Here is a 17,158-nt window from a genome sequence, read left to right on the forward strand (position 1 = left end):
AGAGCGAGACAGGGTGTACTAGAACCATCACCAAACTAGACAATAATAATAATAACCATAACGATGGCTAACATTTATATGGCATTTACTGTGTGCCCGATACCATGCTAAGAACTTCACAACTAGCCCATTTAATCCTCACAATAACCCTTAAAGGGAGGTGCTGTTATCATCCCCATTTCATAGGTGAGAAGATTGAGGCAGACAGGGCTAAGTGCCTTGCTCAGGATCACAGAGCTAGGAAGGATCTGGGAGGATGAGTCTTCCTGACTCCAAGCCAGTGGCTCTGCCCATCGCGATGCCGGCTGCAGGTCCCAGCTGGGACACTAACTCTGTGGCACTGGGCCTGGGCCTTAGTGTCTTCAGCTGTAAAGAGGAGCTGGCGCACAGCTCAGGCACTCTTCTGGCTCTAGCCCTCATCTGCCTCAGTATTGTACAAAGACTCCTGAGGACCTGCCTGGTCTCGTCTGACTGAACAGACCAGTCTGAGCTGCGCTGGCCTTGGCCATGAAGCTGAAGCTGCCAAGAAGAATGTGCTAGACTTCCCATTGTAGTTTCTCATGCCGGTTCAGGCAGCCAGATCGGTAAGAGCAAAGATGTGAACTTAAGAGACCGCTGTCCCTCGACTCTTAAGATCACCTGGTGAACCACTTTAATGAAAACAGCAAGAAGAGAAGCGCGTCTCACTTTATTAAGTAAAATTTAGTCACCATTTCTTATTCTTCATTTGGGGAGTTACGGGGCTCTTCACCCTGGTACTTAGGCCCTTGTTCCTTTGTCCCTCCCCTTCCTCTATTTTTCCTTTCTAGTGGATTCATTCATTAATTTAATTATTTATTCAACAAACATTTATTAAAGGCCTCCTCTTTAGGAGCATGCAGTGGTGAGGCAGTATGATAGAATGGAGAGGGTTCTGAGCTTGGCATTAGAAAGGTCTTGGTTCGACTCCTGTGTCTGATACTGCTGTGTGGTCATGGGGGTATCACCTAACTTTTCTGATAATTAATCTCTTCATCTGTAAAATTGGTAAAATAACACTTTCAGTACCTACCTCAGAGTGTTGTTGTGAGGCTCAAATGAAATAATGTTTGCAAAGCATGCAGCAAAATTTTAAAACACTCAACAAATGCCACTGGGAAATGCCAGGGGAAATGAGAAGATAAACAGAGCTGGACCCTCCTTCTTCACCACAATCCCATGCTTGGTGGGTAGTAAAGACACCTGAAATCACCCTGGGGAGCCCACGGACCAAACCGCTGCAATTCTTCATGAAGGACCTCTGCTTCCAGGCTCTGTGCCTTCATACACTGTCCCCTGGGTCTCTACAGTCCTCTTTCTTCCCCTTGGCCTCTTAGAACTCTCAGTTTCATTTAAAGCTAAGCTCAAATAGCATGTTCTTTCCCTTTTCCCCTGCCTCACCAAGGCTAGTGTGGACATGGGGGCTAGTAGTGTGAAACATGAGATCAGGCAGAGGATGTCCTCAGGCTTTAACATTGTGAGCTGCCTCATGTGTCTGGGCCGTCCAGGGGCCCCATTTCTCCTAGCCACAGCAGCAGCAGCAGTATAATGCTACTTATATAAGATGCTACTTGAAGTGGGACTCAGTTCCCTGCTGTGACGGCCTGCTCAAACATGGTCTGATGATATTCTGAACAAGGGAGGCTGCCACAAAGTAGAGCTTGATGTGAGAGATGAGATGGAAGTACAGCTGACAGAATTTGAGGCTAATTACACTGGTGCTGTGAATGAGAAGTTGAGGATCATACTGAGGGCCCAGGTCAGGGCGTTGGTATAAATCCACACTTAAGGGGTGGGATACGCGATGGTGATCAAATAAACAAGACCGCGAAGGCTGAGCCAGACAGGTAAGAGGGAAATCAGAGAGAAGTATCGTGGAAAGTCAGAGTTAAGAAACCTTTGATTCTTGGGGCAAAGCACACCTTCATTAGGGTGAGAGTATTCTTGGGATCCTCACCACCAACAGCACAGCATTCCCAGCCTGTGTGACAGGAGGAGAGGTTGGGAGGAGGAAAGGAAGGAGAACTGATGGGCTTTGAAGCACAGTCCTCTGTCCCTAAAGGATTCTTATCTGATGCAGCCTGTTACTGAGAGGAGGCCGGTGAGGAGGACCTGCTTCTCACCGTGTAACAGCTGTCTGAGGCTCCTCCAGCAAGCGAGGGGGGTCTTGGGGAAACTTTTCTCTGACACTGATTCTGCTGCTGCTCCCACAGAGAGAGGAGTTTTAAGGTATTGGGGTCCATGGCACTAAGAACCTGGGTGAGGCTGCATTCAGGTATTTTATCAGTGAATCAGTTAGCACACATTTATTAAGCACCTCCTGTGTGCCAGGCACGGGAGATACAAAGACCAACAAATGAAACAAGGCCTTCTCTCAGGAGCTCGCCATCGTCATGGGTCAGACAACACGGACATTCGTGGCTATATGTATAATAGGAACAAAATAAATATAAGACAGTATTAGGAAGGGAAGAAGCAACAGGACACCAGACTCAGTACTTGAGGGATGTACAAAGTTTTAAGTAACTAACACTGTACACCCTGGACATAGCAGACACTCAATAAATGTTTATTGGATGAATAAATAATTAATGAATTAGGATCAAAAGGGGCTTGAAGGAAGGACCCACCCTCTGACATAGGAAGAGAGGCCATGGCTTCAGTGCAATCATCAGTGTTTAAGGTGCTCACTGCCAAGGGTTCCCATTTGAAAGGGTTTAAAGAACATGCCTTTGAGAAGAACGCACCATGCATTCTGAGTAATTGTAAACATAACCTAGAAATAGTTTGCATTATTTAGACTAGAAAAGAGCCTTAATCATGACACAAACAATATAAATATTCTATCTGACAGATGTTCAGCACCGAAGAAAGAAAAAGTCTGGAGACATACAAGGTCACAGTACATGGGATTCCAGGTCCTGAGCCTTTTACTGTTTTCACTATAAATAAAGAGACTAAAGCAAAGCAGCTTCTTCACCAAGTAAGTTCACAAAGCATTTGGTTGTGAAAATCTAATAATTTAATCTCTTTGTAATCTATTTATCTATCTATCTATATGCACACACATAGACGTGCATACCCTCATCAAAGCCTTCCTCTGAAGCTTCATTGGCATATGAAGGTGGTCCTGGATTCTCAAATTCTATGCCAGCAGAATGTAAGATCCAACAGACCCAGTTTTCCTGGTTCTGCTCACTTCACTCTGCATCAGTTTCATATAAATCCATGATTTTCTGAAATTGGCCTGCTCTCATTTCTTATAGCACAATAGTATTCCATTACAATCATATATCACAACTTTGTTCAGCCATTCCCCAGTTTATCGGTATCTCCTCCGTTTCCAATTCTTTGCCACCACAAAAAGAGCTGCTATAAATATTTTTTGTACAAATAGGTTCTTTTCCTTTTTAAAAAAAAATCTCTTCAGGATGTAGACCTAGTACCACCTAGGCTACTTTTCTTCACATTTGTTTTCATTAATTCTCTTGACATTCTTGACTTTTTGTTCTTCCAGATGAATTTTGTTATGATTTTTTTCTAGCTCTATAAAATAACTTTTGGTAGTTTGATTGATATGGCCCTGAATAAGTAAATCTACATAGAATTGTCATCTTTATTATATTGGCTTGGCCTATCCATGAGCAATTGATATTTTTCCAGTTGTTTAGATCTGACTTTATTTATGTGAACAGTGTTTTGTAATCATGTTCATATAATTCCTGGGTCTTTCATGGCAGGTAGACTCCCAAGTATTTTGTATTATCTACAGTTATTTCAAAACATTTTCTCTATCTCTTGCTGTTTCTAGCCTATTTCTTGACTTTGAACTTTATGTTAAAGTTGGGCTCTGCTCACCTTGCAGGGGGGAGTCAGCATCCCAAGCTTCAATCTTTTTCCTGCTGCCATTTTCAGAGCTAGTTCTGGAGGCCGGCAAGTTTTTGATGCTTCTAAGGTAGTGTGTTGCAGGGAGAGGTGTGGTCACTGTTCTTTACCCAGGATGAGTCCTTCCTCCCTGCAGATGTAAGCACTAGTATTCCTCTCTGCCCTGGAAGTATGACCCAAAACTGTGGATGGGCAACAGAGTTGGCAGATAGCACCAGGTGCCAGTGACAGCAGAGGATCCCTGATCTCTTTCTGACCAGTTGCCTAACCCTTCCTGTCTCTGGGCTGAGAGCTCCTGAAGCTATTTCCAAGGCCCACCATTAGTATTGCCACTATGTGGGCTCCAAGCTGGCCCCCAATCAGTGTCACAGACCTTTCCTGAGGACTTCCTAAGTTGTCTTGGACTGGAAAAATGTCTCATCCTGATCTTCAGTTTGAGGCATTATTTTAAAGTTGTTTGGAGAGGAATGTTGGGAGAGTTTGGATGGATTATGGCCTCTGCTCCACCATCATTTGCACTATAGAATTCCCAGGGACCTGCTTATGCTGAGAGTTTAGCCTTATAAACCTAACATTTAAAAATGATTGGGTGGTTCCAACATGAGAAAAATAAATTGTCTTGGTTAAGGCTGGACTAGGTTATTGGCCATTGTCATAAAAGCAAAGCATTTTCTGCAAAGTTTCAGGACTTTAGAATGACAAAGGGCTAAGGTCATGGGTTAAAAAACCTAAAAGTTATTAAAACTCAACAGGGGTTGTCATTCCAGCAGTGGGAAAAGAGTTTTGCCGTCCTGGGATTATGAATAAATTGTGTTGCTGGCCAGAGTGGAAGTAAACAAGCCTTTTTGGTCATAGGAAATTGCTTAGATCTTCCAAAAAGGAATGATGTACTCACTACTTCAGAGTAGATTTAACTTGGCAGTAAATGTCAGGCATATTTTGTGCTCTACAATAATAGATTCATTTAGAATTTAAAAGATTTTTATCAACTATTTACACTGTCTCACCAGTCTTTTTCTTTTGTACATGTTAGATTTTGACTGCTTCACAAGGTTCCATACCAATCACCACAGACTACTTTTTGATGGAAGAAAAATATTTTATATCTAAAGAAAAAAATGACTTCAGGAAACAGCCATTCCAGAGAATAATCAGTCCAGAAGAAGAGATTGTGCAGATTTTGAACAGCTGGTTCCCAGAAGAAGGTTATGTTGGAAGGATTATTTTTAAAGTCCAGGAGGAAGTAAGTATATTCAGGAATAGCTAATACAGTAAAATCCCATAAACTCTGCCAACTAAAAATTTTTCAGTAATTTAGACCTGGTTTGTGTGACTTTTGGTAAGGACCTGTGGTTCCATCAGTGTAGAGAACTCCCAGTGTGATACTTCCCTCTACAGATTCAGATCTAAAGCTTTCCTTCATCTTATAAATCTTAAAGAATTCCCTGGGGTCACTGAGAGATGGATTGACTTTCCCTAGGACAGAAACACAGCAAGTAATGTCAAAGGGAGGAGTCTTGTTGTGGGTAAGAGAGCTTGGTTGTACAGACAGGATGACCTGGGTTCTGGTCCTCTTTTGACTTGTCCTAGCTTTGAGACCTGAGCAGGTTTCTGACTCTTCAGTGGTCTAGGCACCTTTCTAAGACTGTAAATCACAGGGAAGGGACTGACCTGCAGGAGCAGGGGATGATCATCCCCCAGAAGGTCTCCTTTGCACTGAGCTGTCATGAGTACAGAGAGATTAGTCTAAAATAAAGCCAAGGGCTCAGAAATTTAATATTTCTTCAAACATAGCTTCAGAATGGGAGCTTTGTAATTCTTATACATCAAGAGATACTTATATTGATGTTACATTTGTTCGTTAATGTACATATTTTTTGTGAAATCACCTTATTTTACTTGTTAGTGTCCATTAATGAAATTTACTTTATAAAATGTACTTCAAAGGAATAATGTTCCATTTCTTTAAAAATATCTCAGATTGTTTTTTCAAATAATTTGCTATGGTGGCAGGTCTCACCACAGTTGTTAAAAAATGAGTTCATCTATGCAGCATATGCCAAAACTCCATTCCACTTTTTATCAGCTGGCCTCTACAAAGATACTTATAATTTATATATCTCATTTATAAGTATATGTATATAGATTATATAAAATTTTAGAAATATTTAATGGAATCACATTCAAAGGTAAGAAATGTCCTTCAGTAGTCCCAGATTACCAACACACATTTTCTCAGTCTAACCAAGATATTTACCTTTTTTGTGATAGTTTACATATTTTATGTATATGCATATTTTCACATTAGATTTATATTTATATACAGTTTAAAGCTCACTACAACCCTGTGTGCAAGAGTGCAAGAATTATCATGGGGGTGGCTGGGTGGCACAGTGAATAGAGCACTGGCCCTGGAGTCAGGAGGACCTGAGTTCAAATCCAGCCTCAGACACTTAACACACACACACACACACACACACACACACAAACAAAACTAGCCATGTGACCTTGGGCAAGTCGCTTAACCCCAATTGCCCCCCCCCAAAAAACAGCAAAAAAAAAAAAGAATTATCATGCCCCATTATACAGATGAAGAAACTGATGCTGATGAAGTTAAGCTCTTTGCCCAAGTCATGCAGTTAAGAATTGGCAAAACCCAGCATCCATGGCCAGGTGTTCTAACTACCTCGTGCTGCTTTTTATTCATTTTCTTCTCTCCTCTTTTTCACACTTTGTGTGCAGCACCTGGGGGAGAAGAATGTCTTCCAGGAAGAGAAGGAAGTGACCTTGAACTCAGAAGATGAAAACTTCTTTGTACAAGTCCATGATGTCTCCCCTGAGCAGCCCCGTACAGTCATCAAAGCTCCCCGGGTCAGCACTGCCCAGGAGGTCATCCAGCAGGTACACCTCACCCTCCTAGGTGTTTCCTTCCCACATTCCGAGATGAGATTGAAGTAAACTATACGCATCAAGCGTTAATTCGATCAGTGACCTCCTAGCATAATGGGTTTCTGGTAAGATATGGAGTGCATCTTACGGAATCTGGAAAGAAGTCATTTATTGGGAAAATCACAAAGTACTGAAGTCCCTGTCACTGGAAAAGTTCAAGCAGAGACTTGATCACCTTTTGTTAGGGATATTGTGGAGGGCATTCCTTTATCGGATGGGCTGTAAGATGGGACCCTGTCTTACTCTCAGTATCTTATGAGTGTGAGAAGTGGAGGCTCTCAGTCCAGTGACAGATACTCTGGATTAAGAGACAGAGGCCCTGGATGAGAATCCTGCTTTTGCTACTTGTATAACTTTGGGCATGTCACTTAACGCTTATTCCTCCTTACTCCTGTAAAATGAGGGAGGGTCTTTAAACTGGGTGATCTCTAAGGCCTTGAGGATCTAGAATATGCTCTTATGAGATATTGGTTAGAAATGTTTCCAACATCCTGGTTCTGTATTCTCCCCCAAGGCATCTAGTAAAGAACTGGGCCTGGAGACAGGAAGACTTTTACTAGCTATGTGACTCTTGACAAATCATTCCATTACTGTCTGCCCCCATTTCCCCAACTGTAAGATAGGGATAATAGCACCTACCTCCCAGGATTGTTGAGAGGGTCAGATAAGATAGTAACTGTGAAGCGCTTGGCACACAGAAGGGACTTAATAAGCGTCCTTTCTTTTTGTCTTTATATCCCCCGGAGCTAGTATGTAACACTTTGCACATAGTAGGGTGGCATTTATTAAGTACCTACTATATAGAAGAAATGTGCCAAGCCCTGGGGATACAAAGACAGTCTGTCTGATGGTGAAGACAACAGGCTGACAACTATGTACAAACAAGGTACAGACAGAATGACTTGGAGGTGATCCAATAGTAAGTGCCTAGTCAATGATTGCTGAATTGTTTGTCGAATCTTTACAGACTTTGTGCAAAGCAAAATATTCCTATAGTATTTTGAGTAATCCCAACCCGAGTGACTATGTGCTTCTGGAGGAGGTGCTAAAGGAACCTGCTAACAAGAAATCTTCTACACCCAAGTCTTCTCAGAGGGTTCTCGGAGACCAGGAGTGTGTGTTCCAGGCTCAAAGCAAGTGGAAGGGAGCAGGAAAATTTATCCTTAAGCTAAAAGAGCAGGTTCAGGTAAGCTTTAGAAAGATGTTTTGTGATCTTCCTGAATGTTCAGTGTTCATAAGCAACATCCTAATGGAGGGTGGGAACAAGGAGACTTGGGGAGAGAGTAACAGTAAGGGGAAGAGAAATATTAAACTAAGTTTAGTTTTGTTCTTATATCAACAGAAGCGTAGTATCCAAGCAGCTCTGGGCTCGTATCCCTGCTGCTCCTCAGCAACAAGTGAGCTGACCTCCTCTGGCTCCTGGGCCTTCCCAGAGTCCTCCACTCCATCTTCCACCACCCGCTGTCACACTTCTCCAACATCTTCCTTCCCCCTCCCGTCTTTGAGCAGCCCCACTTCCTTCCCTCCAGAATTTCCAAATGTCAGATGGCCAGAGTGAGAGAAGTAGGCCTGTTACCTAACCTAGGTCAGTGAGCGCCTGAGCAGTCTTTGTGTGGGGCTTTATAGTTTTCCATGAATAGACTGCCCACATTGCTGATCATCTCTATCCAATTTGGGACCCATTACTATTCTCTGCTGCTGTTCCACCTAGTTCATGAAAATGTGTAAAGTATTAAACAAAGCTACTCATCTTCTCAAGTTATCTCATTGTTAAACCTAGGTGGCACAGTGGATAAAGCTCTGGACCTGAAGTCAGGAAGACCTGAGTTCAAATCCAGTCTTATTTACTAGCTATATGACCCTGGGCAAGTCACTTAACCACTCTCTGCCTCAGTTTCCTCATCTGTAAAACAGGGACAATAATAGAATCTGCCTCCCGGGATTTTTGTGAGGATCAAATGAGGTAATAATTGTAGAGCATTTAGCACAGTCTCTGGCACATAGTAGACTCGATATAAATGTTAGCTATCGTTGTTATTTAGAGAACATACACTTTGGACAAGTATTTAAAATATAACAAAAGTAAAAAATCTAAAAAGTTAAGTATACAGGTTTTTCATTTCACTGATACACATGATATCCAGTAATTTTATGAATATCAAACACTTCATTTTTACAGTAGCTTTTACATTTGTTGTTAGGTTGCCTAAACCACTTAAATACACGCAAAACATGTAACAAAAATAATGAAAGCAAAGAGCAAGTAACTTTACAAATAATGAAATCTGAGCCATTTCTGCCTTTTTTCAGAGTAAATTGACTAAATTAAAACTTAATCTTTTATTTTTTTGGAGGGGGGAAGGCAAGGCAATTGGGGTTAAGTGACTTGCCCAAGCTCACACAGCTAGTTAAGTGTCAAGTATCTGAGGTCAAATTTGAACTCAAGTCCTTCTGACTTCAAGGCCAGTGCTGTATTCCCTGAGCCACCTAGCTGCCCCATTAAAACTTTATCTTAAGCAACACTTTTGCAGCTGCAGTCATAAAGGTGTACATGGTAAGACTGTACATTCTACAGATACATGTGGTGTAATATGTAGTATCTCTGGGATATCTGTTTCTACCACAGCCACATTGCTACAGCTCTCAGCTATTCACAGTAACTACATCTGTGGCTAAAACCCAATTATCCCTTACCCTCCCTACCCCACCAACCTATGATAGGCTAATATATGAACAGTTTTCTTTGCTTAGACATGAAAGTTGTTTTAACACTGACCTTATGAAATAGCAATGTACTAAAAATACTATGCCAGACACATAAATCATATACAAAAATGTCATAGCCCCATATTGTCCACTTCGGTGGAAATTTATAACTCCTTGAATACTAACTGACTCCATTCCCCTAGTGTCAAACAAAAAAACCACATAGAAGACATAGACATCTGAATAGCAGTAGCATAGGTCTGTCACAGATGATGAACATAGCTCTGCATGGGGCAGCAGGGTGACATGGTCTGCCGTGTAATTGTAGAGTGAGGCAGGTAGAAGGTGGAGGCAGGTGAATTCTCCCTCTGACCTCAGCTTCACCACCTTCAGTGTATGTCTGTTCACAGTGTCAAGTTGATGCTTAGTAATTGCAGTATGAGTGTGCTGTCCTATGAGTCTTCACTCACTGTCTCAAGTTCTGGCTCTCCAAGGGCATCAGCCTTCTCTGGAGAAGCCACGATCTCGGGGGGCGACTTGGTAGCCTCTCCTTTGTGCTCACTTGAAATGCTTCTTGAAATATTTGCCCTTTCTTGTCATCATCGGCAGCAACCTCAGTCAAATAATAGGACTCTAATAATCCTCTTTCATCTTCAGATAGAAAACTTTGCTTTCTGCTTCTGAATACTAGAAACTGAGAACTTTTCCAAAAGAGAGTCTGCATCATTACGAATCTCTTTTCACTCACTCAGTTTTCTCTCTTTATTCTTGGGCCATCTTTTTTCTCCCTCAGTACTTTCTACCTTTTGCTCAGTACTTGAAACAAGCCTACAGGATGACTTCTGGGCTGCTACAAGATTTTTTAAGGACAAAAATTCTTTTCCTCATTGGATAATTGAGCGCTGCCGTGTCATCAGGCCTCTTGGGCTGCCCAGCCAGTTTGCCCTTCCACACCAGCTCGTAATTGAGTACTTTGTGCCCAGGATGTGGTCCAAATAAGAGAAGACAGTGCACACTAGGGAGCAGTGGCCAGGCAGGTATGTTTTGGGCTAGAAAGTTGTAGGGATGCTGAATGAAGATATTGGGCAATTGATCGGCCCTTGCTTTAGGCGAGAGGCAGGAAGGAAGATCTGGCATAAAGATAATGAGGTGTTAGGCAACAAATTATAAGTCCTCTAGAGCAGCAACATTTCTGACTTTGAATACTCCTAGAACAGTGCTTTGAACAGAATAGGAAATTAATAAGTGTTTGTTTTCCTTCTTGCAGATAAAGACTGTCATTCCCCTATCCAGTCAACTTTAGCGGCTTCTTATTGCCTCTCAGATCAGATGTAAATTCTTCTGCTTAACTTATAAAGCCTTTCACAGCTGCTTCGTCCACACTGGCCTTCTCTGTTGCTCACACACAACATTCCATTTCCCATCTCCATGCCTTTGCACTGTCCCCTATGCCTGGAGTGGAATTCCTTTCCATGCCTGCCTCATAAAATCTCTCCTCCCTCACAGTCCCACTCAGCCATCTTCTTTGTGAAGCCTTTCCGATCCTCCCAGCTCTTAGGGACCTCCCTCTCAAACTACTTGGGACTTCTTTGCATTTATTCTGTATATATGTATGAACTTATCCTCTTGTTTTCTCCCTAGTTAAAAGGTAAGATCTTGCAAATGAGGGTTTTACCATTCACTGTATGCAGTGTCTGCAGTATCCAGCCCATAGTTTATGCTTAATAAATATTCGATGACTGACATAAGGTACAGGAAGAAATAGACAATAAAACCAATAGTGGGGAATCTCAGTGTATCCCTTTCACATGTAGACAAATCTAACCACAAAATAAACAATTAAGAAGTCAAGGACCTAAACATAGTTTTAGAAAATTTATGTATTATAGATGACTGGTTTTTATTGAATAGGAATAGAAAAGAATATATACATTTCCCAGCTTGTACATGGCACCTTTACAAAAACTAACCACATATTAGAGCATAAAAAACTTTACAAAACAAATGCAGAACAGCAGAAATATTAAACATAGTCTTTACTTATCACAATCCAACAAAAAAGTATATTTCATAAAGGGCTGCTGAAGAAAGTATTAAAATTTTATTTTTGCTTTTTGGAGAGGGGAAGGTAAGGAAATTGGGATTAAGTGACTTGCCCAAGGTCACACGGCTAGTTTTGTGTTAAGTGTCAGGCTGGATTTGAACTCAGGTCCTCCTGACTCCAGGGCTGGTGCTCTATTCGTTGTGCAACCTAGGTACCCCAAGTATTAAAAATGTTAAATTAACTTAATCCTAAAAAATTGGAATCTAAAAAACAAATCATAAAAACAACAGAAATTTCTGTCGAATTATATGCTCAAAAATGACTACTTAAATGAAATATACTACTTGAATTAAAATATACAAAAATATAAAATTAAAATAAATAAATTCAAAAATATAAAATTAATAGGCAAGAAATAGAAAACTTAAATAACCTGATCTAAGAAAAAAGACTTTGAACAAAGCATAAATGAACTCCCAAGAAAAAGAACTCCAGGACCAGCAAATTATATCATTCAAAGAAAAATTAATTCCAAAATTATTTTGCAAAAATGGGAAAAGAAAGGATTCTTTCTGTGATACAAATATAGTCTTTTTTTTTTTTTTTTGTTTTTTTTTTTTGGGGGGGGGGGAGGGTAGTGCAATTGGGGTTAAGTGACTTGCCCAATATCACACAAATAGTTTTTGTGTTAAGTGTCTGTGGCTGTATTTGAACTCAGGTCCTCCTGACTCCAGGGCCAGTGCTCTATTCATCGCACCACCTAGCCACCCCCTACAAATATAGTCTTAATGCCCAAATCAGGAGAAAGAAAACTACAAATTAATATTCCTAATGAATATCAACACACACACAAAATTTAATTAATAAATAGGCTACAGCAACATATCAAAAAAGATTATACACTATGACCAGGTTGTCTTTATACCAGGAATGCAAGGTGGGTTTAATACTGGGAAAATAATAAACATGAGTCATCATATTAATGACAAGAATAAAAAATTAGATGATAGGGTTCTCCCCTAGACCCTCCAAAAAAGATTCAAAAGAATCATAGACAAGCAAGACACTGAATTCATTATATAATTTAAAAGAAAAGCAAGCTCTCTTTATTGGAAGTTAACTGTTTCATATGAATTCTTGTTCTATAAGGCATGTGGAAATGTTCATTTTATTTGATGTTCATAAAGTTCGGAATAAAATTAAATTTAAGAAAAACAAAAATATAGCCCTGTGCTGTTGCTTAAATCATACTATGAGGAAGCAATAAAAATAAAAACATCCATATGCTCCATGTAGATTTCTTCCCCCAGCAAATGAGCCTTGAATGAAAGAGGAATTAGACCTGTTCTACTTAGCCCCAGAAGGTAGAATCTAGTAGCCATCAGGAAAGCTGCAGAGGAGCAAATTTAGCTTGATTGAAAGCAGGGAAAAGCCAGCAATTTGAGCTCTCCAGAAGTAAAACAGGAGATAGGAGGTTCCTCTTCTTTGGAAGCCTTTAAGCAAAGACGTAATCACCCTGAGTCATTCCGAAGAACAAGTTCACTGCTGGTCTGTCCCTCAAAAGGCAGCTTTCAGCATATGCACCAAAGCACGCCCACAATAGAGGTGGCCCTCTCTTGTCACCCTCTAGTTTTCAATCCAGCCACTAGATGGCAGGAATCACTTATGTTTAAAAATTGGCCCTATCTGCTTCTCCAATCAGCAGTGATGCCCATTTGCTTTCCCTAATGTTGTCATTGGCATTTTGGCCCAGGAAAAAACCCTTCTTTTCAACCTTGCTCCACTGGGCATCGCTGAAGGAACACTTGAATTAGAAAATAGTATGGTGCAGGGGGAAAGCACTGGAGAAAAGGAAGGAGGAAGGAAAGGAAGGAAGAAACTGAATCAGGAGTTAGTTAACCTGAATTATATTTGCTGTTCCACTAGTGACAAGCTTTATGACTTTAGGAACGTCACTATACCTCTTTTTTTTTTTTTGCTTTTATTCTTTTGGAGATCACTATACTTCTGTGCATCAAATTCCTCACCTGTATAAGGAAGGGTTGGGACTAGAGAGATATCTGAGGTCCTTTTTAGGTCTAAGGAGGCTCACACTTATACAGTGTTTTATGATTTGACACACTTTATTCACAATGACCATATAAGACAGGTAGTGTAAATAGCAGCAGCATCCATTTCATTTGGAGAAACAAAATCTCTAGAAGCTCTAGTACATCAAGGGAAATAATGAAGAGAGGTAAGGATGAAAGAGGAATGGCACTTCAGGCAGCAGTCCTCAAAACCATCTGGCATTTATTAGAAATAGGGAAGTAGATCAGTGGGACCAACTGGACAAGGTGAATAGAAACAGCAGAACTCAGCAGTAGAGAAACCAGAAAATATAACTTACTTAGGAAAGAACTCCCAATTTGGGAGGGGGGGGAATTGCTGGAAAAATTGGAAAGCAGTCCAGCAGAAATTAGGATTAGAGTTACATCTTACACCGTATCCCACAATAAATTTAAAGTGGACATATGACCTTGATATTAAATATCACAACATAAAAAAATTAGAAGAGAAGCAGTTCATATCATAGCTATGGCTACCAGATACATTCCCTAAGCAATCATGAGATAAAGGCAATTACAAAAGATGAAATAAATAACTTTTACCACATGAAACTGAAAAGCTCTGCATAAACATTAATGCATCTTGGAATGGTGAAGCTGTTGATTGGGGGGGAAATTGTTTTATCAAATTTCTTAGATGACAGTTTAGTATCTAAGATATATGCATACACACACACACACACACACACACACACACACACAACTAACAGATACATGTAAGACCAAGAGCCGTTCCCAAGATAAGTGGTCAAAGGAGGTGAACAAACAGTTCTCAAAAGAATTATTGCAAACAACTCAACAATGTGAAAGAATGCTCTGGGTTTCCAACAATTAGAGAAATTAAATAAAAACAATTCTGAGGTTTCTCCTCACACCCTGCCAGTTCACAAAGATGATGAAAGACGATAATGGCTTGTGTTGGAGAGGTTGTAGAAAAATAGGCACATTAATGCATTATTGGTAGAGCCGTGAATCAGTACGACCATTTTGGAAAGCAATGTGAAGTATACCAAGGAGACACCGACAAGAAAGGGCCCGTGTACACCAAAATATTTATAGCAGCACTTTTTGTGGTAGCAAAGAATTGGAAGCAGAGCAGATTTTGCTTATATCAGCTGGTGAATGGCTACATAAGTTGGGACATATGCGTGCAACAGAATATGACTACACTATGAAAAATGGTCAGTGTGATGAATACAGAGAAGCATGGGAAGATTTGCGTGAGCAGATGCAGTGAAGAAAGCGGTGCTAAGAGCAGTACACACAACAATGGAAATGGAAAGAACCACCTCAGAACAATAGATGTTAATGCTGCAGAATCATAAAGTGAAACCATGCCTCCAAGGAAGAAATACCTGCACAAGAAAATCCCCTAGCAACTCCTTTGCAAGGGTAGGAGGTTCATAGGTGTGACACACTACATATCTTTTCAGACTTCTTCATTGCATTTGATCAGTTTTGCTGATTTTTTGTCCCTTCATTTTCTTCTTTAAAATATATCTGTTCTATGGAATGGTTCTCTGGGAGAGGTAGAAGGAAAGGATACAGGGAGAAATTATAGTGATGTAAAAAACAAGTCATCAACATAAATTTATTTCTAAAAAATAAATAGTATTACACTTAGATGAAGAAACTGAGACCCAATCCTGGCTCTTTCTCCCTTCCTAGCTCAGCAGTCAGGGCTTTTTCTTTTCTTTTTCTCCTCCATTTCCTCATCCTGTGGCAGTTCAAGCAGAACTGTCATATTTGGCACAGATTTCTAAGGTACTGTCTTCACCTGAAACCCACTTTAACACCCATCTTGAATAGGTAACCCTCTTCCTCCACCTCATAGAATTCCTCACTTCCTTCAAGTCTCAGCTCAAGCACCACCTCCTACAGGAAGTCTTTCCTGTTCTCGTTCTCTCTCTCTCTGTCTCTGTCTGTCTCTCTCTCATTTGTTCTTAAAGTACTTATATATGAACATTGTCTGCCCCAATAGAGTGTCTGCTCCTTGATAGCAGGGAATGTCTGCTTTTTTCTTTTATCCCCAGAACCTAGCATAGAACATGGCACATAATAGATGCTAAATAAACTCTTGCTGGTTAATTCTTCACCCCCACCGTTGTGGCCCTTGTCATAGCTGCAGTAATGCCAGGTGATGTCAACTGGGCTCCCCCAGCTTCAGCTTAAGGATCAGTTGCCACCTATTTCCTAACCCCCTCAATCACAACCCAAGTTATGAGGTTTTTGTATAGTTTATAAGCCTTTGGACTCATTTCTAACTCTGAGACCATGTTTTTCAACATACTCTCTACCACTGTGCATCTTTTCGTTGAAGTCATTGAAAATAAGGTATATAATGATTTTATTTGGAGGGTCTTAGCAAGTTCTCAACCTCAACAACAATATTGAAATGTCAGTTAATTATTTTCATACTTTTTATAAATGTTTGTCATGAGTACTGTAATACCAGATGACCAAATGTCAGATGAAAAAATGCTTCTTGTTATCTTTGAATGATAAAAACAGAATCCTTTATTTACCCCTCCAAGGAAAACCTCTGGCTATCCTTCCATTTAGCTACAGCTTCCTTCTATATTCCAATAACATTATATCAAGAATAGCAAGATGAATAAAATTCAGTTCTTCTGATATTATATTTGTTCATTGATCATTTGGCAAGAAGCTCACATTTATAGTATCAGGAGCTTAAATTAATGTATATTAATGATCTAGAAAATGGTGATCCTTAGCACCATCTGTTCTTTTCTGTCCCTTTTGCCACCATCACTATAGAAACAAAAGGAAACCACTTAGGACTGAAAATCTTTAGTGTTTTTCTGTGTTTCATCAATTGCCATGCCCCAAACAATTCATAACCAAGTGACTAGATTACTGCTGATGAGTCTGTCCAGACTTAGTAAGGCTGGTCCTCAGAAAACAAACTTAATCAGCTTCCAAGACCATACTCAAAGCTTTTTCAGTATGGTAGATTTGCCAGAGCATAGAAAATCCAGGGTCACCTCCATGCAATGGGGCTCTGGAGTAGGAAGGCACCCCATGATATAAACAAAAACACAAAATGTCCATTGTTGGGTGTACCTACCTTCTACTTCCTCATTGACAGTAGCATAAAAAGGGGCAGTGAATTCTAAGAATCACACCATTCTTAGAGTACCTACAAATGTTCATTTAACTGTTGGTACTTTAAATAGGATCTCTGTCCAGCAACCAATGGACTGACATTGTACTGGAAAAGCTGAAACACATCCAATTTGGAAAGTAATTCTTTAGTTTAAAAAAGCACATCCTCAGGGGTCCCTGGTGATGTCCAAGCTGCTGAGCTAATCGGATATCCTTTAGCAGGATATGAGAAAAATACCATTCTTCATATTCATACTGATTTAAACCACATTTAACTAAAAGAATGTCAAAATATTTCCTCCAATGACATGGAATGAGTATT

General features: G+C 40.3%; 1 protein-coding gene across 4 annotated transcripts in view; it reads left to right on the plus strand.

Annotated features, from left to right (window-relative positions):
- The window catches only part of PLCE1 (phospholipase C epsilon 1), a 372,466-nt gene that overhangs the window by 342,516 nt on the left and 12,792 nt on the right, over positions 1-17,158 (plus strand). For all 4 annotated transcript variants that reach the window (XM_069099269.1, XM_069099271.1, XM_069099270.1 and 1 more), the window contains exons 28-31: positions 2,873-3,001; positions 4,937-5,146; positions 6,646-6,804; positions 7,820-8,038. In XM_069099269.1, the coding sequence (XP_068955370.1) occupies positions 2,873-3,001; positions 4,937-5,146; positions 6,646-6,804; positions 7,820-8,038 (717 nt within the window). The remainder of the gene's footprint in view (positions 1-2,872; positions 3,002-4,936; positions 5,147-6,645; positions 6,805-7,819; positions 8,039-17,158) is intronic.

This window comes from Petaurus breviceps, unplaced genomic scaffold, assembly GCF_028583685.1.
Source record: "Petaurus breviceps papuanus isolate PSGF00001 unplaced genomic scaffold, PetGlider_PUasm1.0 37, whole genome shotgun sequence".
In the NCBI taxonomy this organism is placed as follows: Eukaryota; Metazoa; Chordata; class Mammalia; order Diprotodontia; family Petauridae; genus Petaurus; species Petaurus breviceps.